The sequence below is a fragment of the Arachis duranensis genome, chromosome 4 (genome assembly GCF_000817695.3).
Source record: "Arachis duranensis cultivar V14167 chromosome 4, aradu.V14167.gnm2.J7QH, whole genome shotgun sequence".
In the NCBI taxonomy this organism is placed as follows: Eukaryota; Viridiplantae; Streptophyta; class Magnoliopsida; order Fabales; family Fabaceae; genus Arachis; species Arachis duranensis.
Window position 1 is genome coordinate 120603791 of NC_029775.3, and position 22733 is coordinate 120626523.

Below are 22733 nucleotides of genomic sequence, written 5' to 3' on the forward strand. Positions count from 1 at the left end.
TTATTAAAGAGTATTTCGGTAAGCAAAATTTAATAACAAATAAATAAATTTTTTGCTAAAGAATATTTTCATAAAAAATAATTTATTTTTTCTTGAAAAATAGATGAAGTTAATATTAGTTAACACAAAAAATTCAAAATGGATTAAAGAGGAAGTTTTTTTAAAAGTAATATAGGAAGAAAATGTATATTTTACAAATAAAAGAGAAGAAAGTGTCATTTTAGTATCTCTCAGGAGAGAAAAGTAGAATTTTTTTCATATATATTATATTATTATATATGACCATTATTTATTTGCTTTTAATTATACTCAGTAGGGTTGTGAATATACATGTGTTTTGTCGATTTTTAGCAAATGGATGGTGGTTTGATTCTACTGGTCTGAGAGCGAAACTAACTCCTCTTTTGCAGGTACCAGTTTTCTATAAGTGCATCAAAGGCCCTCGAATTAGACGAGCATTAAGATAGGAAATAAGTTCAAAAAGGTGAAAAAGACTAAAAGAAGTGAAAAATAAAGGATTCGAAAAGTAAACTGACTGAAATCGAAATGGTTTGCATTGAATATTAAAGAAAGGGATTAAAATGCCTTCGATTGGATCAAAGGGCTTTTTGACATAAAACTTAAAGATATTGAAACGTAAATTGAGCAAATAAGTAAAGAAAACTTTGAATGTAAATCTGACAATGAAATTAAAATATGCTTTGAAGATAAATCGGACAGAAAAAGTAAAGTTTACAGAAATTGTAAATAGAAAATTAAAGATATGGATGGAATCCTATAGAAATTGAACTCGAATGCAGACTCAGGAATTTTCTGGGATATGAGTGTGCTTGAGTGTGTTTCTGAAGAAAAGTTCCAACCTCTATTTTCTAAAACTTACTAATATTTATAACCCACTTCCATAACTGACCATTAATTACATGATGCTACCTTGTATGCGAATTCTAAGGTAACTGTTCCCGCTCTTTTGCTCATGAGTGTTACCAATAATTTTCTAACTCTGAGAAAGCCTTCGACTTCCCTATTCATGTAACTGTTTGATTCTCCATTCAAAAAACTATTCGATTCTTCATTCGAGTAATTGTTTGATTTGTCAAGGTATTGAAATCGAGTCCGTGTCAAATAATTTCCATTTAACGATTGCACGTGCGTCTTTTCGACCTCTACTTCCTTCCTGACCCTTCACCGGCATTTCGAATCAGCTTAATCTTTTGAAAGTAATTATTTCGACTAACAAATTTTTTCCTAGGATTAGTGTGTTTGCCTTCGAAGTCATTTCTTGGAAGATGAAACACTTAATCCTAATATAGTCTTCAGCCACTCTATCTGATCATAATTACCATTTACCTTCTCCATTAATTCTGACCTGTTTGACACGTCTCCCACGATTCACATTTTCTCTCTCTCCACCACTTCGCCTTCTTCGCAAAGTTACCTCCTTTCTCTTTGAATTCCCTCTGTAATAACGGCTAGACAAAAACTCCCTTTAAATTCAACACTTTCATCTTTGCTCAACTTTCTCGAATTCTTATTCTCTCAACTTCTCTTACATTCCTTTGCTCATTAATGGCTGCTTCTTTGTCTCACATTGCTGCTCAGGACAAGGGAAAATGTCCTATGGTGCAACCACCAGCTCCTCCGACCTTACATGTGCTAAACCAGGTAAATGACAAAGTCATCGATGACCCACACCTTCAATTTGATGACTCCAGGATCCTCATTTTCTTTAATGTGGGTGAAGATACCCATTATTTTATTGGTCCCATTGAAAATTTAGAAAGGGCGAACAAAAAACTCCCTTTCTTTTCCAATGCTCAAGGGGAAGATTTGTTGATTAGTCAAGCAAGAACAACAAAAGCTTGTGCAAGAAATCCGTTCTATTGAGGCCAAGTAAGAAGAATGTGAGAAGCAACCTGATAAGGCCCAATATGAAGAATATAAGCAAGTCGAAACACTTTCAGTTCTGGACAGTGAAAGGGTTAAGTTACTTTCAGACTTGACAGAGCTTATGGCACCTTACATTTCTTCACTTTAGAATTCAATACTTGTAATGATTTTCTTTACCTTCAGACTTATGAATTTTAATCCTAATTTAGCAAACAATGATATTTTTTCAAATACTTTCCATTTATTGAATTGATTATATTTTTGGATTCGATATCCTTGACTCAATATGCATTTCCAGAATATAATCCAATCACTTGGAAAGGGCCTTCCCAAGTATGGGACCATTTTCCAAGAACTCTCAATTTTTTTTCCATTGGCAAGATAACTTTCAAAACCAACTCACCTATATTGAAGCATTTTTCTTTTATTCGACGATTATAATTTCGAGCAACACTTTCTTTTTGCCGAATCATGTTTTCAAGTGCCAATATTCGCTCTGAGTCTAATTCATTCAACTCATTAAACATTGCATTCCAATAATCATTGACTGAAAAATCATTTTGTTTTGACACCCTCAGAGTATTAAGATTAATTTCCAATGGTAACATTGCATCATGACCATATACTAATTTATAAGGCAACGTACCTGTCGATCCCCTTAGTGAACTTCAATAAGCCCACAATACTTGACTTAACGTTTCATGCCAAGTTCGAGGCCTATTTCCGATTTGTTTTTTGATCAAACTAATCAAAATTTCATTTGCCGCCTCAACTTGGCCATTAGCTTGTGCATAATAAGGGGTTGAAGTAACCATATTAATATTCCTCGAAATTGCAAAATTCTTGATTCGCTGACTAGTAAACATAATCCCTTGATTAGTACTCAATGTTTGAGGAATTCCAAATCGATGGATTATATGTTCCTCAATAAAATCTATTATTTCATTTTGTCCAACTTCTATTAAAGGAACTGCTTCGACCCATTTTGTAAAATAATCTATTGCTACCAAAATAAATTTATGCTGTTTCGATGAAAGGGGACGAATCAATCCAATAAGATCTAGATCCCAACCTCTAAACGGCCATGACTTAATAATCGAATGCAACTCAGACGTTGGGATCTGTTGTATCGACCTATGCCTTTGACATTCTTGACATGCCTTTGCATAGTCGATACAATCTTTGATCATGGAGGGCCAATAGACGTGATTTCGATATAGTACCCATTTCATTTTCATCTCAGCCTGATGAGCACCACATATGACTTTATGGACTTCTCCTAGAGCAATGTCTTTATCCTCTTGACTTAGACATCTCGAAAGACTCCCGTCGATTTCTTTCTTATACAACTCATCAGCCATCAAGACAAAATTCATTGCTCGCAATTTTATCTTTCTATCGACTGGCATGCTAGAATTCTTAAAATACTCAGCAATCCCATTTGCCTACACACAAAACTTCCTTTTCATCCGCAAGCACCAAAATTTGATGGATACCGGCCAAGTTTCTTAATGTTTCTGGGCCGATTCTATATCTTGAAGCAATTTGGGCTAACTCATTGGCGATCTCGTTCTGTATCCCTGGGATATGAACCAGGGAAGCTTTTCAAAAAGAAGTTAACAACTCCCAAGCCATTGCCAAATATTTTTGCAACTTCTCATTAGTGCTCTTTCTTCTCCCTCTCCTCTCAATGAAGCTCTATGTGTGTGTGCGTGCGTGCGTGCATGCATGTGTATGCAGCTCTATGTGTGTGTGTGTGTGTGTGTGTGTGTGTGTGTGTGTGTGTGTGTGTGTGTGTGTGTGTGTGTGCGCGCGCGTGCGCGTGTGCGTGTGCGTGTGTTTGTGGAGTTTTATAAGTTGAAAAGCTCATTAAGTTTGCCTTTATATGTTGGACTTGGGCCCAACTTGAATCCGGTCAAACTCGTTAGCGTTTTTATCCCGTTTGGCCCAACTTTGGGCTAAATCTTTGAAATTAGCGTCCAGTTTTCAATTTTAATTTATTTCCTAACTTTTTCTATTGTTTTTATCATACAGGCACAGTACCAGATAGATTTAAGCCAGTACTACCGGTTGGTTTACCAGTACTTGTTTTTACGCAATTTTCCACTGGATATTACATTTTCCTACTAAAAAAAATTTACTAAATTCGAATCTCACCGTTAAGTTCCAAATTAAGACTTCTAATTTCTCGAACCTATTTCGAGCGATTAAATTATTATTTTATATCGTCTAAACGGTCGATTGAAATTATGGTTCTTACACTCTCCCCTCCTAAAAAGGAATTTTGTCCCCAAAATTCGAATCGCAAGTAAACGAATAAAGGTATTACATCTCCATCTTTTAGTCACCTTCCCACATGCCTTTCGTTGCATCACTCTGATTTCGGCTACATATAAAATAATCTTCTTTTCCCCCTTCGTTTCCCCCCGATGCAACTCTAAGTTCTGATATCACGAACGTCGATATTCTATACTATGAAAATAAGTTAAGGTTTGGTTACCGACTTCATAATTACCTCAACCCTATTGTTGTAATTGACCTGCCTCATGTGTTCCTTGGTGTGGACAATCTATAACCAAATGTTCCGGTGCACCACACTTGTAGCATAGTTTCATACCCAACCATCATGGCTTATTCGAATGGTAGTTCCCACACTCTTGACACCTCAAATCAGGGGAGTATGCTCTTGACGACTTTGCTTCACCATTTCTCTTAAATTTCTGTCCTCTTGGTCCAAGGTAATCATCATGAGCTCGGTTGTCAGTATAACCACGATTTCCTCTCACCTTAGCTTCCTTCTTGGCACAGTCTTCCACCACCCTTGCCTTGTTCACAAGCTCGAAAAAGATTCGAATCTCCAAAGGAGTCACAATAGCCATAATGATATCCTCCAAGCCTCCTTGATATTTAACGTACTTCCAACTCTCATAGGACTCTGGGGCACCTTGACATATCCTAGAGAACCTACAGAGATTCTCGAACCTACTAGTGTATTCGGCCACAGACAACGAGTCTTGCTTCAGTTGCATAAGCTCTAAATCCTTAGTTTCTCTCATCGACTCTGGAAAATACTTCCTATAGAACGCCATTGGAGAGCCCAACATCCCACGTTGGTCTTAAAGGTAAAAGACCCAGCCTCTAATTCACAAACAAGTGTGGATTGAAACTCCCAAATCTAGTTATTCTGAAAGTTGTAGATGGCAACCAAAAGAAAGTGCATTGGACAAAAATTAATGGTTCCATTTGGTTTATTGGGAAGGAATGGAAAGAGTTTCTTGAGAACTACTCTGTCTCACATGGCCACCTTTTGTTGTTCAAATATTGTCTTGTGACTTCATATTTTGGGGTCCAAATATTTGACAGCACCACTCTTGAAATTGACTACCCTCACCATGAACTCAACTATGATGATTATGAAGATTATTATGAGGATGATGATAATGAAGATGTTGATGATGTTGTGAAACTTCAATATGATCAATATCAATTGCCTTCTCCCACCTCATACTCTGCCAGTGTGAGGATGTCTGAGTTCGTATTGATGGAGATACCTCGATTGATGTTGATAGACCTATCACTAGGAGGGGTATGGAGCGTGATAGGGAGCTTAGACATGCACCACCTCAAGAGCTAGTTCTTCCTCCTCAGCATGAGCAGCCAGAGATGCCTTAAGGATTCTGTTTCCATCCTCGTGACTACTGGAATCAGTTGACCACATCTATTGGGGAGCTGATGTATTCTGTCGACCAGCTGAGGCTAGAGCATCAGGATCACTCTGCTCTCCTTCGTTAGTTTGTGGAGGAGCAGCAGGGTCAGAAGCGAGACTTAGATGAGCTGATGTGCTAGAGAGGATTCCTGGGAGGAAGTAGCAGCCACCATGATTGAGGTGGTTGAGTTTCATTATCTTCTACCTATTTCATTTTCTGTTTTTTAGTAGTTTATCTTATTTCCTATTTTTTTTTTGAAAGTCTTTGCATGACTAGTCGTAGTACTTTATTGTTTTCTAGCCTAGTTATTTATTTTGATATTTTATTTTTATTTTGAAAGAGGTCTCATGTATTGCTCACTGAGTTTACAAAAAAAAAACAAAAGAAAAGAAGTAGTAAAATGCATGAGACTTAAGTTATATGTTATGAGTATTCTGATTACTTTGATGTGGTGGTATTGTCTATGATTCTGAATGTATGAACTAAACAGTGCATATTTGATATTAAAGTTAAGAATTTTGATTCCTGAGGTATAGAAACTTAGAGAACTATTATTGATTTTCTAAAGTAAGACATTGTCATTAAAGCAAAATAAGCAACAAAAAGAAAAAGAAAAAGCATATTGCAAAAAAAAACTTTATGCATGCAAAAAAAAGAAAGAAAAAATGGAAAAGAAAAAAAAAGCAGAAAAATTTATTACTGTCCAAAAATGCAGGAAAAGGAGGGCAGATTGAAAAAGTCAATAACCCTTTAAACCAAAAGGTAAGGGTAAAATGACCCAAGACTTTGAGCAGTAATGAATAAGAGGACCCAAAAGAATAAAATCCTGGTCTAAGCGGCTAAACCAAGCTGTCCCTAACCATGTGCTTGTGGTGTGAAAGTGTCAAATGAAAAACTTGAGACTAAGCAGTTAAAGTCGTGGTCCAAAACAAAAGAGTGTGCTTGAAAATTCTGGACACCTCTATCTGAAAACTCTAGCAAAGCTGAGTCACAATTTGAAAAGGTTCACCCAGTTAAAGTGTCTGTGGCATTATTGTATCCGGTGGTAATATTGGAAGACAAGGTGCTTAGGGTCACGGCCAAGACTCTGAAAGCTGTGTTCAAGAATCAAAATAAGCTTAACTAAGAAAGTCAATAATATCATCTGGATTTTAAGTTCCTAAAGATGCCAACCATTCTGAGTTTCAATGAATAGTGAGATGCCAAAACTATTCAGAAGCAAAAAGCTACTAAGTCCCGCTCATCTGATTTTTACTAAGCTTTATTTGAAACTTAGAAATTCGATGTCGTTAAAATCGATTTGTTTGGGAAGATACCTTCCTCACTGCCACATTTTTAATTAATAGATTACCAACTCTTACATTGAACATAAAGTCACCTTTTGAAATGCTAAACAATGTTATACCTGATTATACTATTCATAAGGTTTAATTCATACTCTACAATCTATATCTTAGCATATGTCGATGATATTCTCATTACATGTGATAATCATTCTACAATCTGCACTCTCATTGCTAATATAAAGCCTTTTTTGCATTAAAAGATCTAGGCAATGTTAATTTTTTCTTAGGCTTAAAATTTAATATCTTATCTGATCATGATATTCACATCACTCAATCTAAGTATGTTAGGGACTTACTTGAGAGAGCAAGAATGTTATGGTATGTGATATACTACTAGTAGTATACTTGAGAGAGCACATGGTATATATATGCCTTTCATGTTTTCTATAGTTGTATAACTTTTTGGCTCATACATATATTTTAAGTGATATTGTAAAATGTGATTTTTTTTATTCCAATGATTGAAACTATCGTACTTAAATCTCATTATTGATACGGAAGAGAATTTTTTAAAAATAGAAATGCTTTGACATTATTGATACGGAGGATGATGATATCTATCAAGCTTGGAGGTTTAAAGCTGCCAAGCGCTTGTGAGGTATGCTCCATGCCATTCACAAAAAAGGTGTCCGTCCATATTGGATCCCATCAGAAGTTCTTGGTGAATTGATGAGACGTTGGGACACTGATGCCTATAGACAATTACAGGCGAGAAATGCAGCTGTCAGGAAATCGACTCGAGGTACTTCACTTTATTTGTTTGGACGCTAAGAGTAAACGACGTCGTTTACTTATCATCCAGTGTAGCAGGGAGGGTGCCATCTTAGCACTCCGTTTGCCTAATCATTGCAGAAAGAGTTGAGGGACCATATTAGTGCCCGAACTTAAATCTGGAGGACTAGTATAAGTAATCTTGAGGACCAAATTGAGTAATTACGTAAATTTTAGAGACCAAAATGAAAATTTAGTCAACTCATACCCATAAGCCAAGCATACTCTTCATTCTCAAATTTAACTTTTGCATTCTTCTTGTTGATAAAAAGTATGTCTTCAATATAAACATTTCATTTGAAAGCCAGTAACCAACCATAGGTGACAGTGTGACTCTACACAAACTCTAATGTCTTTGTGTTCCAAACAAAAAAACAAATGATGTGACTATTGAAGTATTATTCTCATTCTCATCCTTTACAAAGTAGTAAAAGAATTGGAATTTCTTCAAAATTGGACCATGAATTTGTTTTCTCACTTTTGCTTTTTCTTTTTCTTTGGGGTCCTTAAAAGTTGATAAAGTTGGTTAATTTGCCAGTTATTACTCTGCTACATATTTTGATCAGTTTTATTACTTGTTTGTATCATTTTTGTTTAGAATAATATTCCTCAAGGGTACGGATAAAATCTGTTTATAATTAATCAAGTTTCTCAAGGGAAAATATTGGTAGCCTTCATATTTTTTCTGTTGCTCTTTATCATAATCAAGCAAACTCTTGGACTTAAGAATAGCATCACTGATTTTTTTCTTGTTCTTCTTCCATATCTTCTAAAGCTTTTTTATATTTTATAAACGTAATCATCCAAAGAAATCATTGCTTTAGCTAGGGGTGGGTGAGCACGGGAAACGGACACCCAATTACTCGTCTGAATCCGAACCGAACTAATTAAATTGGTTCTGGAACTAACGGGTAATTAGGTCTAACCCGAACCAAACTGATGGTCTTTATTAGTGATTGGTTCAGATATCGACTCTGGGGGTGCAGAACCCAAACCAACCCGTGAACCCGAACATATATTAATTAAATAAAAAAATATATATGACTTTTTTATTAGACAAAGATTATTCACTATTAATATGTTTGTATTTTAATGAGTTTAGTTTTTAATGTATTTGGTATTTAACATGTTTAGATTATTTCTATTGATATTACATGTTTATTGTACTTGTTGAATTTTTAAAATAAAAATTTGATTTTTTTTATGAATTTCAAAGTCATCGGGTATCCAATTACCTGAACCGAACCAATCCATTCTTAATCGATTTGGTTTGGTTCGGGTACATGTACAAAAAAATACAAATTTAAACTAAACCAAACCAATTATATTTTGATCGGTTCAATTTTAATTTTACCATGAATTCGAACCAAATCGACCCGTACTCAACCTAACTCTAGCTTTCTCAAGAAGCTGTTTGTCTTTAGCAAATACATTGAGGATGCCATCAGCATCAATATCAAAGGTTAACTAACAGGATAACCTCAAAGATTAAAACATTCCTCTTCCAACACAGTCAGTAGCTGCAGCATTATTTGCATCAATATCTAAGTATGCTTCTGCAATTTCACGCATCTTTGTGAGAATCATAGATGAAATTTCCTCTGTACAAAGGCTCTGCTCTTGACTCCCCTATTTATTAGCAATACTAGTGGCTTGCTAGTAAAGCCGTTTTCTATTTTCTTTTATTAGAATACAGATAGTCCAAAAGTTAGTTACCTCTAAAGTAGGTTTTTATGGAAGAGGTCATAAAGCTATTTTCACTTCTTTAACTAATGTGCTTATTGACTAAATTTACAAGTAAACATTTATGCTCAGATTTCATTGTTAACATTCCGATCATTATATTATCATTATCATTGTTTATTAAAGTAATAATAATAAAAAAAGTGAAAAACATTCCCATTATATCTTAACAAGAAACTGACAATTCAAGATACTCCTAGAACTTACTATAACATGATCAGTCACGTAAGATTTGCATTACATACAAAATTAAAAGATCTTAGCAATTATAAAATGTTTAAGGCAATCATGGATTCTTGTTCATCATAGGTTCAAAAACTTGCTTGAGCTGCTTCAGATTCTTCTTGAACACATCTATTCCATGTTTCTGTTTATCACGATCATTAAGTAAACCCATGGCCTTAGCAATTGCATCATTGATCTTTTCATTGTCCTTTTCCATATCTTCTAAAGTTTTTCTCTTTTTGTAAACATAGTCATCCAAATCATTCATTGCTCTAGCCTTCTCAAGAAACTCTGTGTCTTCAGCCTCATAAGTTTTCGCCTCCTGAATTAATCTTGCAATTTCCTTAGCTGACATTCGTCCTTTATCATTGGTTATTGTAATCTCGTTCCTGTTACCAGTGGTTTCTTCGTCAGCAGATACATTTAAGATACCATCTTCGTCTATATTGAAGCATATCATAACAGGATGGCCTCGAGGAGCAGGAGGAATACCAGAAAGCATAAATCGGCCCAGCAAGTTGTTATCACTAGCTCTTGCCCTCTCACCTTCGTAAACTCGAATACATGCACCAGATTGGTTATCCACAGTTGTGCGGTATGTTTCTTTCTTCTTTATAGGAATACTAGAATTCCTAGGAATCACTATCCTCATAACATCAAATTTTGTGTATACACCAAGTGACAACGGAGTAACATCATGCAGCACCACATTTGGAACATTCTTAAAGCCTTCACTCAACAAAGCAGCTTGAACGGCAGCTCCATAGGCAACAGCTTCATCAAGATTAAGTCCCTTGCACAGATTTTTCCCTTGGAAGAATTCCTGCAATAGTTGTTGCACTTTGGGGATCCTAGAAGAGCCTCCAACAAGAACAACATCATCTATACAACTCTTATCCATATCAGCACTAGTAAGGCATTCCTTTACTGTCTCCATACACTCTTCAAAGAGGTCCTTGTTGAGTTCCTCGAACCTAGCACGAGTGATTGATGAAGAGAAGTCAATACTCTTAAATAAACCATCTATGTCAATGAAGGCATCAATGGAGCTTGATAGTGTTCTTTTAGCCCTTTCGCATTCGTTTCTCAACCTCCTCAAGGCTCTTGAATCACCACTTATGTCAACTTTGTTCTTCTTTTCAAGCTCTTCTATAAAGTATTTCATCATCCTGTCATCAAAGTCTTCTCCACCAAGATGAGTGTTTCCACAAGCGGCCTTAACTTCAAACAACTTATCATTGATGGTAAGGAGGGTCACATCAAAAGTACCACCTCCAAGGTCGAAAATCAAAACATTCCTCTCTCCAACCCAATCAGCTTTCTTGTCAAGACCATAAGCAATAGCTGCAGCAGTAGGTTCATTGATTAACCTCATGACAGTGAGACCAGCAATGGCACCGGCATCTCTGGTGGCTTTGCGCTGCGAGTCACTGAAGTAGGCCGGGACTGTAATGACTGCATACTCCACAAGTGAACCTAAATATGCCTCTGCAGTCTCACGCATCTTTGTGAGAACCATGGCTGAAATTTCTTCAGGACAAAGGCGTCTCTCCTGATCCTTGTACTTAACAACAACAATCGGTTCGCCACTAGCACCAGAAATGACTTTGAATGGCCACAGTACTTTATCTTTCTGAATATTGGGGTCAGCAAATTTTCTACCAATCATCCTCTTAGCATCTGTTAAGAGTAATTAACATAATAAAATAGAAAAAAATACATATATTTTGTTCATATTGTGTACAGAGTCTTTAACTTGTAAAATAACTTAGACATGAACTTATGATAACAAAGACTAATCCTGGTTATCTATCAATAACTAACTAACTTCAATTAACTCAACTAATCATATAAGTTGCATGGCTTAATATAGCATATCTGAAGAGGAAAATGAAATCAAAATAACAATAATTATTGGTTTTTATAATACATGTATAAAAAAAAGATGAATTACTTACCAAAGACAGTGTTGGTAGGGTTGATAGCAGCTTGATTCTTAGCAGCATCACCAATCAACCTTTGATTATGAGTGAAAGCAACGTAAGAAGGAGTTGTCCTGTTGCCTTGGTCATTGGGTATGATCTCAGCTCGAGAATATTGTTGCTGCCACACTGCAACACAAGAATATGTTGTTCCAAGATCTATTCCCACTGCATGTCCCTCACATTTTTTGGCCATTTTTCCTTCCAAGTAAATGGAATGTTATCAGAAGAAATGTGAAGAAGACAGTTTAAGGTAAGTAGAGTCACAGTTCTGTTCTGGAATACTTTAAAGATATCTTAAGTATAAAATTTTGCCAGCTTTTAACATTTGCATTGTTTTTGGTTGAAGTATTGCCATTACTGTCTTTTGGCAACTGTTCCCACTTCCCAACAGTATTGGAACCAAGCAGATAATCAATATCAGACTATTATGCCCCCCATACATACATTTCATTTGAAAACCATACTACATTTATTCTTTCTCTTTTTTTGGAGGCTGCATTAATGTATTATACGTGGTAATTCGAGACGGGAGTGTATCCTCTCAAATTTTTTTTTTTTATTATTTAGTAAAGTGTGATTTTTTATCATTCAATATTTTCTCTCACATATTTTTTGTTGGTCACACTTAAAAAATATAAGGTCAGACTTTACCAAACAATTGAAAAGATCCATTCTGAAAAACAAACAGTATGTGACTAGTATGTAATATTATTCTCATCCATTACAAATTAGTAGTAAAAATCTTGGAATTCTCTTTAAAATTTTACCATGAGTAGAAAAAGAAAGCCTTCTAAAATAAAAATAAAAAACCAGTTTTTTCGTTCGCGGACTCAGAATTTAAAATTGGTTAATGTTAATGAACTTCAAAGTAAATCCCAGAAGTAATTTGATCAATTGCTACCTTTTTAGACCATTAGAAACATATGATTTCACTAGAAAAATATTTACCATATATTTATATGACAAACTATGATCGAAACACTTTCAACTTGTTAACCACTCATGAAGTCATGATTTTCGCCAAATCATGAAAAGAGTATTTCTTCTGAAGTAAAACTATCTTCTGTGATGGTTCTAAATTTCTTTCAAGATAGATAGGCATGATTTTATATCAGTAAAGTTTTAAACTGCAACAATATTTCCTTTTGGTGCATGAAGTTAATCAAACAGGATGAAAAGGACCTTCATACACAATTCAAGGACATAATCTTAACAAGCAGTTAACAACTTAAAATATAGCTTAAGATAGTGACATGTTCTTCAGATTAGCAATTAGGGATTCAGAATATAACTCAAGCACCTTCAGACTCTTCTTGAACACATCCTTTTTATGCTGCTCTATGTCATCATCAAGCAAACTCTTGGCCTTAACAATTGCATCACTGATCTTTCCCTTATTCTTTTCCATATAATTCAAAGCTTTTTCCATTTTGTAAACATAATTGTCCAACTCTCTTCTTGCACTAGTCTTCTCAAGAAACTCTTTGTCTTCAGTCTCATAATCTCTAGCTTCTTGAATCAATCTGCTGAACTTTAAGAATCCTAGAAGAGCCACCAACAAGGACAACATCGTCCACACAGTTCTTGTCCATGTCTGCATCAGTAAGACACTTACTTACAGTATCTATGCACTCTCTAAAGAGGTCCATGTTGAGTTCCTCAAACCTAGCACGAGTGATTGATGAACAGAAGTCAATGCCTTGAAATAAACTGTCTATTCCAATCAAGGCATCGGAATTGTATGAGAGTACTCTTTTCGCCCTTTCACAAGCACTTCTCAACCTCCTCAAGGCTCTTGAATTTCCACTTATGTCCACATTGTTCTTCTTGTTGAACAACTCTATAAAGTGTTTCAACATTCTGTCATTAAAGTCTTTTCCACCAAGATGAGTGTTTCCACCAAAAGCCTTAACTTGAAACAACTTATTCTTGATGGTAAGGAGGGTTACATGAAAAGTACCACCTCCAAGGTGGAAAACCAAAACATTCCTCTCTCCACACCTATTATTACCTGCCTTGTCAAGACCATAAGCAATAGCAGCAGCAGTAGGTTCATTGATTAACCTCATAACATTCAGACCAGCAATGGCACCGGCATCTCTGGTGGCTTTGCGCTGCGAATCACTGAAGTAGGCCGGTACAGTAATAACCACATTCTTCACTAGTGCATCTAAATATTCCTCTGCATTCTCACGCATCTTTGTGAGAACCATGGCTAAAATTTCCTCGGGACAAAGGCGTCTCTCCTGACCCTTGTACTTAACAACAACAATCGGTTCGTCATTAGCACCAGAAGTGACTCTGAATGGCCACACTTCTTTATCTTTCTGAATACTGGGGTCAGCGAATTTCCTTCCAATCATCCTCTTAGCATCTGTTAAGAGTAATTAACAGGTTGAAATGAAGAAAATGATTCAGATTGTATAATGTATAGTTTGTAAATTAATTGAGATAGATTTGAATTTATGATAACAAAGACTAACCTGGTTCTCCAAAAATGCTATTCGTACACCAAAATTAGCATATAAAATCAGCCACTAATATTCCAACATGTACTTTATACTAACATAGTCGCTGGTTATCTATCAATAACTAACTAAATTCAATTAACTCAACTAATCATATACCTTGCATGCATGACTTATATAGCATATCTGAGGAGGAAGAAAATTTGTTATTGGTTTTTATGTGGGAAACAGAAAAAGGACCATGTTGGTAGGGTTGATATCAGCTTGATTCATAGCAACATCACCAACCAACCTTTGATATTCAGTGAAAGCAACGTAAGAAGGAGTTGTCCTGTTGCCTTGGTCATTGGGTATAATCTCAGCTCGAGAATGTTGTTGCTGCCACACTGCAACACAAGAATATGTTGTTCCAAGGTCTATTCCCACTGCATGTCCCTCACATTCTTTTTTCATCGTTCTTTCCAAATGAATTAATGCCTTAAGGAAAGTGAAGTCAGTCTCAGGAATGTGAAAGAAACCAATATGTTCTTAATTTCTTATTTATAGTTTGATAAACTCATATTCGTTTACTTTCTTAATTATTATTTATTATTTATTTATTACCTCATAGATATCATACTCATATGCCAAGCATATAGTACTAGTGAGGCTGAGTTTGGGTAAATAAGTTAATTAAGTCTCTTTTAAAAAAATAGCTTAAACAATAAATGACTTCATTAAAAGTAGCTTATAAATAAGTTATTTTGTATTTGGATTTGTAATTTTAAAAAGACTTATTTTATAGAAATATGATAAAAAATAGTAGTATTATGAGAGAAGTTATTTTTTTAACTTTTTTATAAACTCTTAAATAATTTCTTAAAAAGTTACAATTTGATTTTAAAAATTGTATCAAATATGAATGCTACTACTTTTCATAAATCAAAAATTTAAAAAAATTACTTTTAAAACTTTTCAAATGGACCTTAATCTTGACTCTTCATTGTCAACTTTAACTTTTGGATTCTTATTCTTGATCAAAGGTATTTATCTTCAGAGGAGAAATGAGACTTTAGCTATTCTAATTTGACAACTATTCCCAATAGCATTGGTACCAGGAAGATAAACAATACTCGGGAAAGAAATTGTCTTAAATACAAACATTTCATTCGAAAGCCGGTAACCAATTATTTGTGATGGATTTGGATATTCTAAATTTTAAAATTTATTTTAGAGGATAAAGTATGATCTATCACCATTTATTTCATAAGTGAAACTAAGAGATAATATTCAATAATAAGAGATTTTACTTTATCCTATAAAGTGAAAATTTAAAATTTAGAAGATTCAAATTATTTGGTGACAATGTGACTATAAAAATTCTATTTTTTTTATGTTCCAAAAACAAAAGCTGCGATTGTCAGAGTATTATTCTCATTCTTATTTTTCATCCTTTATAAAGTTTTTCACTTTTGCTTTTCTTTGGAGTCCTTAAAAGTTTATAAAGTTGGTTTATTTATAACTTGTGTTCGGAGAAAAACTATGTGATGAACTAGATATACTACATGTGTATGCATTTATATGGCAATAGTTTCGTCCTCTTTTTGTGATCGAAAAGAAAATAAACTGACTAAGAAAGAAAAAAAAAAGACAATAAATTGCTTAAAAAAGGTAGTTATGTTAAATACTATTCTTAAACTTATTTTAAGACAATGGAAGTTTCATTTGGAAAATACTGCCATTGAATTTGCATCTCTTAAGAGATCAGCATGATATTTTTAAGACATGATATCTCGGATTTTTAACACCAAATGATCAATAAAATCAGAGCAATCCTGTAAATCATTGACAATAATAAACGCTTTTACATAAAATTTCTGTTAAAGGAAAGTCTTTTCAAATGTCAAACAACTCTCTTTGTATTTTCAAATGTCAAACAACTCTCTTTGTAGATTATTATGACTTTCAATTGTTCTCATTCAACCTCTTTGCCACCTCCGAAACATGTTGACGTCAAAGTTAAAGCCAATTTCTCGTGTCCTCCTAACTAAACATCTTATTGAACCACAAATAAGCACTGCAAATGTCATAAACCTTTAAAGCCGCACCAACCTAACATTTTAATATATATTTTGTATTTAATGAATAAAAAAATTGAAAATTTTCTAAAAAAATTGTTAGAAAAGTAATTTTTTTTTACAAATAATCTGTCAAGTAAAATAGTAAATAGATAAAGATTAAGAAATAAAAAAAATTTGACTTAAAATATAAATGTAGGTTAATTTTAATATTTGCTTCTAAAAAAATAATTAAAATTTTTTTAGCATAGTCAAATACATATACTAATTTCAAGAATAAAGAATATATTTTACTCTTACAAAATTTATAAAATTAAATTATTGTAAAAATAATTGCACCATCAAAATTTTAAACTTAAAAACATTTATAAAATACTTACATTTAAACAATTTGTGCAAAAATAAAAATAAATTAGTGTGTTTTAAAAAAAAAATAGAAATTTTGAATTTGTAAAAGAAAATGAGGGGAAAGAAACCCTTGCTTATGGAGTAATTTGATTCATGACATTAAATTTTATGGATTAAAATCCGTTAGTGTAAAGTCAGATCCAGTTTATTATGCTGACAAATAGTATGTATCATTAACTGTCATAAAGTTACATCTCATTAAGTTACAAATGGTATGTATCATTTGTCGATTTCAAAGATACTTTTTTGTGCAATTAAAATCTCAGATTTTGGTCAACAAAAAAAGTTTGTATTATTTTTTGATCCAACTAATCTGATGTTTCCAATGATCTATGCACCACAAATCACATGTTCTTGTTGTATCTACTAGTATTTTTATCTTTACATTTTTATATGAATCAACTACCTATGAATACATTAAAAATTATGTGTCCACATGTAATATAAGTGATAACTTTCTATATTTATTTAGTCATTGATCATGTCACTATATCTACTTAGCACTATTTTACTCATCTTAATTTGAACTTATGCATCCTTAATTTTTAATAATACTAGCAAAGGATCCTTTTAAAATGCGCTTCAGCTTCAATCTAATTTTAAGTTAATGATACATACAATTATTTTATAGATAAGAGCGACAATTAAAAAATATTATACTTATTGCATTACAAACAAAAATTATACTAAATTATTGATGACTCTATCTTATTTTTTTAAAAAAATTATGTTGTTTTAATTTTACTGATCATCAATAAATGATTTTGATAAAAAATGGATAGCATAAAGTTTTTTTATTTTGGCCTTGATCCTTGAATCTGTAAAGTGTTGGGAGTGTGTAGAACATTGTCAGCTAAGTTATTGGAAAAAATAAAAAATCTTGTATTTATTATTCTATTGCTTATCAATTTGTAAAAGGGTTAGGAGTGTGCAAAACATTGTATTTAAAATGTTATTATTGATATGTTAATATTAAAAATGTAAAAAATAAGCATACTTAAAAAAAATAACCCTGTTTTTAATAAATACAATGTTTTCAATAAATAGATTCAAGAATGAAGGTCAAAATAAAAAAATTTCATGCTGTTCATTCTTTATCAGAACTATTTATTGATGATCAATGGAATTGAAGCAGCATAATTTTTTTAAGAAAAAACAAGATAAAATCATTAATAATTTAGTATAATTTTTCTGTAGTAAGTATAATAATTTTTTTACTTAATTTTAATGCTTGTTAAAATTTGCATCTCTCTTTAAAAAAAATTACAAAGAATTGAATATAACCAGATGCTAATTCATGGAAGGTTTTAGCATGAGACTTCTTTAAAAATTATCCCCAAAATCTTTGTATCATTGTACAATGACAATAAAATTTGTATATAATTAGAGATTAGTAAAGTAGCGTAGCAGCATTTCAAACAGGAGGTGGATGTCCCAAGTTGAAATTTGGTGTTGGCTTCGTATAAGTTTACCTCCGACCCAAATAAAGGTGCATATACATGAACAACTGTATTAAATATTACCTCAGCAATACCATTTTTACCAAAGTTACTGCTCCAACTATTCAGGTAACGAAATGTTTCTTGTTCTGTATTGTACCCAATAATCAATACAGCATGGTAGCTTAGAAATTCATTAGATCCTCCTTCTTTCACTCGAATACACCAAATTCTCATGATCAAAGTTAAAGAAATCGGTTGTAATTATAATTAGTCCATATACCGGACCAAACATAGATATGAATTTACACGTTTTCTCTAATAATTGTTGTCTGATATTAATTAATTGCTTGTTATACAATATCAATACCCCAGAAAGGTCATTATCATAATGAGGCTGAAAATAAATAAATTATAAAAAATATTACTAAAAAAAATATAAGAATTGGAACCCTTGTAACTCTTGTTTTTCCTTCTTGAATGATAATAGCTTTATATTCTACTAATAGAGATGCAAGTATGTATTTAAAGAGAAAAGTCCTATGTGAATCTATTTTGAATCCAGCTAAATACCTACCGTAACTAAAGATTAGGTTGGTTACCGATAGAGTCAATTTTGATTTCACTCGTCGGATTCTCTCAAAATTCAATCTTACTTCGACGGAAGCTATGAATGCATGCTACTTAAGGGGGTAAAAAAAGAAGGATAAGTTAAATAATGCAATATAACATAAATAAGAATTTTTTTCTAAAAAAATCACCATTCTAAAATAATGAATTTAAACTTACATGTACAATATTCGTTAACTAGTTGATTTCGTCTTGTGAATCTGTTCAGGTTGTCCAAGTTTTCTGTAATAAATAGTTATAATTAAGGTTCTGAAAACAGACTTACGCGGTTTAACTAGTGGTCAGTCCAAATAAGCAAACATCAACAAATTTTTCTGCAAGTCTTACGAATTTGATGATATTTCATAGGGCTGCACATGGATCAGATAATATCCGCATATGCGCGGTAATTATCTGCATCCGATCCGAATTTTGCGGATATTATTCAATCCCCACTATGGTCAGATCGGATTGCAGATTTGGCAGATCCGATTCACAAATTCGCATCTCCGCACATCACATATAAATAGCATAGTTTAAGAAAGTAAACTCTAATGTGATATGAATTTTAGTGTGTTATTTTATGAATTTTATGATATTTTGTTTTTAATTTTTTTGTTTTACTCCAACTTAAAATAATTAAACTTAAATCTTGTGTTATTATTTTGTTTTTGTTATTCAAGAGAATTATTATTGATAATATTTTAGAAGTAAATAGGCTTAAACAGATAAAAAATAAATTTTCTGGATATTTTTTGTAAAAACAGCCAAACAAAATCTAAAAATAGTTTTTTTTAATTATGCGGATATACCCAATATCCGATCCGGTCCGATCCGCATACTTGCGAATTAGATCGGATCGGATCTGACCTAAAAAAATGCGGATATAGTATCCGATCCGATCCGATAAATGCAGTGCAAATCGAATAGAATTTTAAACTATATCAGTCCGATCCGATCCGTGTGCAACCCTAATATTTTACTTTTTTGAGTTAGGATTTTAAATTTGGATGATATTTGAACATTTATATTTGTCTATAATTATGTTCTAAGTATGTTTATTTATTATAAAATAGTTTTTTGGTTGAACCAACAATTTAATTAGTTGGATTAGTGAACCAATAAACAAGTAATTAGAATAGTTTGATAATCGGTTTGGTTTTCAGAACTTGGTTTTACTGGAGAAATAAAAATCTTGGGCTCACTTCTATTCCATGGCGCTGTTGTGACAGAAAACTTGCTGACACTGAATCATGTTCTTCCTTTCATCATCCTCATCTATCTCTCAACTCATCAACGCATTCATACTCTTACACTTGCATTTCCTCTTCATTCAACAACAACAATCAGAATCAGCATCACCATCCCAATTCCATTCCAATACCCAAAGACCCCAACAATTCTCATTATGATGCTTCCTCCATCACCATCAAAGTCAAAGCTCCAACACCTCCATGGATGAAGGGTCCCCTTCTTCTCCAACCTCACGACGTCCTTGACCTCTCTAAGCCCAAAAACAAGAGGCTCAGCAAGCGCCACATGGATAAAGAAGAAGAAGAATCTGAGCGTGTTGATAAGGCCCTCCATGGGAAAGAGGTCAGAGGGAAGACGGTCATGAAGAGAATCGCCAGAAGCATTGAGAGATTCAGGAGAAATCGTAATTCAGCGGAGACCCAATTGAGTTCTTCTGTAAAAGAAGAAAGCTTTGAAGGGTACTTGGAGAAATTGGAGGAGAATGTTATGGTTAGGAGCAAGGAGAGAATGCCTTGGGAGAGGAATGTTTCTGTGATGGATTCTTTAGCAAAAGATAAAAACTTTGATGGGTATTTTGGTAAATTGGAGGAGAATGGGGATGATGTTGAGGAGCAGGTTAGGAGGAGTAAGAGGAGAATGCCATGGGAGAAGGATGAGAAGAGTGTTTTATTTGCGAGATTGAAGAAGGAAAAGCCTGTGACTGCTGCTGATTTGACTCTTGATGAAGTGCTTCTTAAGAGGCTTAGGAATGAGGCTGCGAAGATGATAATTTGGGTGAAGGTTAAGAAACTTTGGTGTTACACAAGATGTTGTGGATGAAATCAAAAGGACTTAGAGGAACAATGAGCTTGTCATGCTTAAATTTGACATCCCCCTATGCAAGAATATGGATAGAGCCCGAGAAATTGTTGAGGTTATGCCCTTGTCCCTAACTGTGGTCTTTACTTGTATATGGAGTATAATTTTTAAATCTTATAGTAGAATATCCAGTCTTCCATGTTGAATTGATTGCAATGATCATATTGTTGGATGTTAGAAACATTGTGTTAACATGATTTTCTTTGACTGACTGATAATGATGGAAAAGATGGGTAATCTTGGCTAAGCTCCCTGCTTCTGAAGTTTTTTTCTTTTCTTGGTTAGACAATTGTTTAGTTTAGTAGAATTTCCAATTTTGAGAGTTGAAGAGTTGAACCAAGGATTTTCCTAGTATACTTGTAGATGTTCAAGAACGGAAATTGATGTGAGCAAGTTTGACTAACAAGTAATTACTGACTTCTGATATTTCAAGGAAATGTGCTATAGCATTGCTATATGAAAGCAGGAAATATCTCTTATATGTGTAGTAATCGTATGAATCTTCTAGTATTAACGAGTCTTGTTTGACTTTTGGATAATTATCTCCATGGAAAAGTCTAGAGATAGTACTTAACCATCAAAAGAAAATTAAGTAATCCTATATCATAAGATGATGTCATCTCACACTGGCAGTGGCGGAGCCACATTAGATGTCATCTTCTGGTGTAACTTTTGCTTCTTTATTTTTCCCTCTGTTGAAAGAGTAGTGATATAATTATTAATTACTATTTTTTACCGATTGAGAGAGTATCTCTCTTTGAACGAGAATTACGCTCTATTTGATAACGATAAAATAATTTTTATATTGACTCAATCTCACACATCGATTTATCACATCCCTGACTTGAAGTCCCTATGTTCTTTTTGTTTTCTTAGTTTAGAAAATAACAAGTTTGGAATGTAAATTTTATTTTCTCAAACAACAATATAAAATAATAATAATAATAATAATAATAATAATAATAATAATAATAATAATAATAATATAATTATTATTATTATTATTGTTGTTATTATCATTATTATGCTAGATGCATATTAAATTTCTAACAATTCTGACCATATTTAACAATTACTAGTTGCGTTTTCCTATTTTAGTAGCATTAGGCCATTAGCTTTATTGAGTTTCCATGGTTTTTAACTTTGTTTCTGTTGTCATGTGTCTAACAGTCTAACTTGATATTGTGTTATTTTGTTCTCAAATTTCATGTTAGTATTCTGTGATTTCTGTCCATCTTCAAAATTTTATATAGAAAACAATAAAAAAAGATGGTCTCGTTACCGAGATAATTAAAATAAAAAGTACTTGAATATTTTAAAAGTTCAAAATAATAAATCCAAAATTTATATTGATTGATATTGGCTAATTGTTAGTAATGTTCAGATTTATCAAGAATTGTCGTTTATTTTTATGTCTATATTACTTCCAGAATACTAATACTTAAGTTTGACAAGTAATTGTCGTTTATTTTTGTCTATATTACTTCCAGAATACTAAAAATATCTTGTGACAAAATATTCTCAACGTTCTCAATAATTGGCACGCTTATGAATGGTTAACCTAGCTAAGTAATTTTGCATAATGCATATGGTGTCAATTACTCTTCTTCTTGAAGATAAAAAGTTTAAAACAAGAAATGTATTAATTGAATCAAATGAGGCCAATTTTGTGGGTTGGGACTCGTGATTTGGTCTTTTCTCCTTCATATGGGCTTCACTATCAGTATTATTTTTTATTTTTAACTTGGGCCTATTCTATTATTTGCCCAAAAATGAAAGGAACACCAATACCAAAAAAAGAGAAAGAAAAAAAAAAAGAAGAAAAATATACTTATGGTCCATTTTTTTTTATTCTTAATATATACTTAAAAAATAGCCAACTTGAGAAATTAGTAAACCCTAATTTCTTATTGTAAAATATTTCTGTTATATCTGTTAACAATTATATTTGGATATTAGTTATAAACATACAAAAT

At 33.1% G+C, this 22733-nt stretch overlaps 4 protein-coding genes across 4 annotated transcripts in view; all 4 read right to left on the bottom strand.

The window, feature by feature from the left end:
• LOC127739717 (heat shock 70 kDa protein 4-like) overlaps positions 1 to 11824 on the bottom strand; it is a 34948-nt gene extending 23124 nt beyond the window's left edge. Inside the window, exon 1 of the mRNA XM_052260011.1 lies at positions 11697 to 11824. The gene's annotated coding sequence lies outside the window, so the exon portion shown is untranslated. The remainder of the gene's footprint in view (positions 1 to 11696) is intronic.
• LOC107486823 (uncharacterized) lies at positions 4512 to 4976 on the bottom strand. The gene has a single exon (XM_016107389.1). The coding sequence runs from the start codon at positions 4974 to 4976 to the stop codon at positions 4512 to 4514; it is 465 nt and encodes a 154-aa protein (XP_015962875.1).
• On the bottom strand, positions 8283 to 11857 carry LOC110272396 (heat shock 70 kDa protein 4-like). Its single transcript, XM_021141334.2, has 3 exons — positions 11638 to 11857; positions 9867 to 11359; positions 8283 to 8468 (listed from the first exon to the last, which is right to left on the bottom strand). The coding sequence occupies exons 1-3, from the start codon at positions 11855 to 11857 to the stop codon at positions 8283 to 8285; spliced, it is 1899 nt and encodes a 632-aa protein (XP_020996993.2).
• A 1312-nt stretch (positions 11858 to 13169) lies between these two features.
• Positions 13170 to 14585, bottom strand: LOC107486822 (heat shock cognate 70 kDa protein-like). The gene is made up of 2 exons (XM_052260759.1): positions 14360 to 14585; positions 13170 to 14038 (listed from the first exon to the last, which is right to left on the bottom strand). Exons 1-2 carry the CDS (start codon positions 14583 to 14585, stop codon positions 13170 to 13172), a joined length of 1095 nt encoding a protein of 364 aa, XP_052116719.1.
• Positions 14586 to 22733: the final 8148 nt, after the last annotated feature.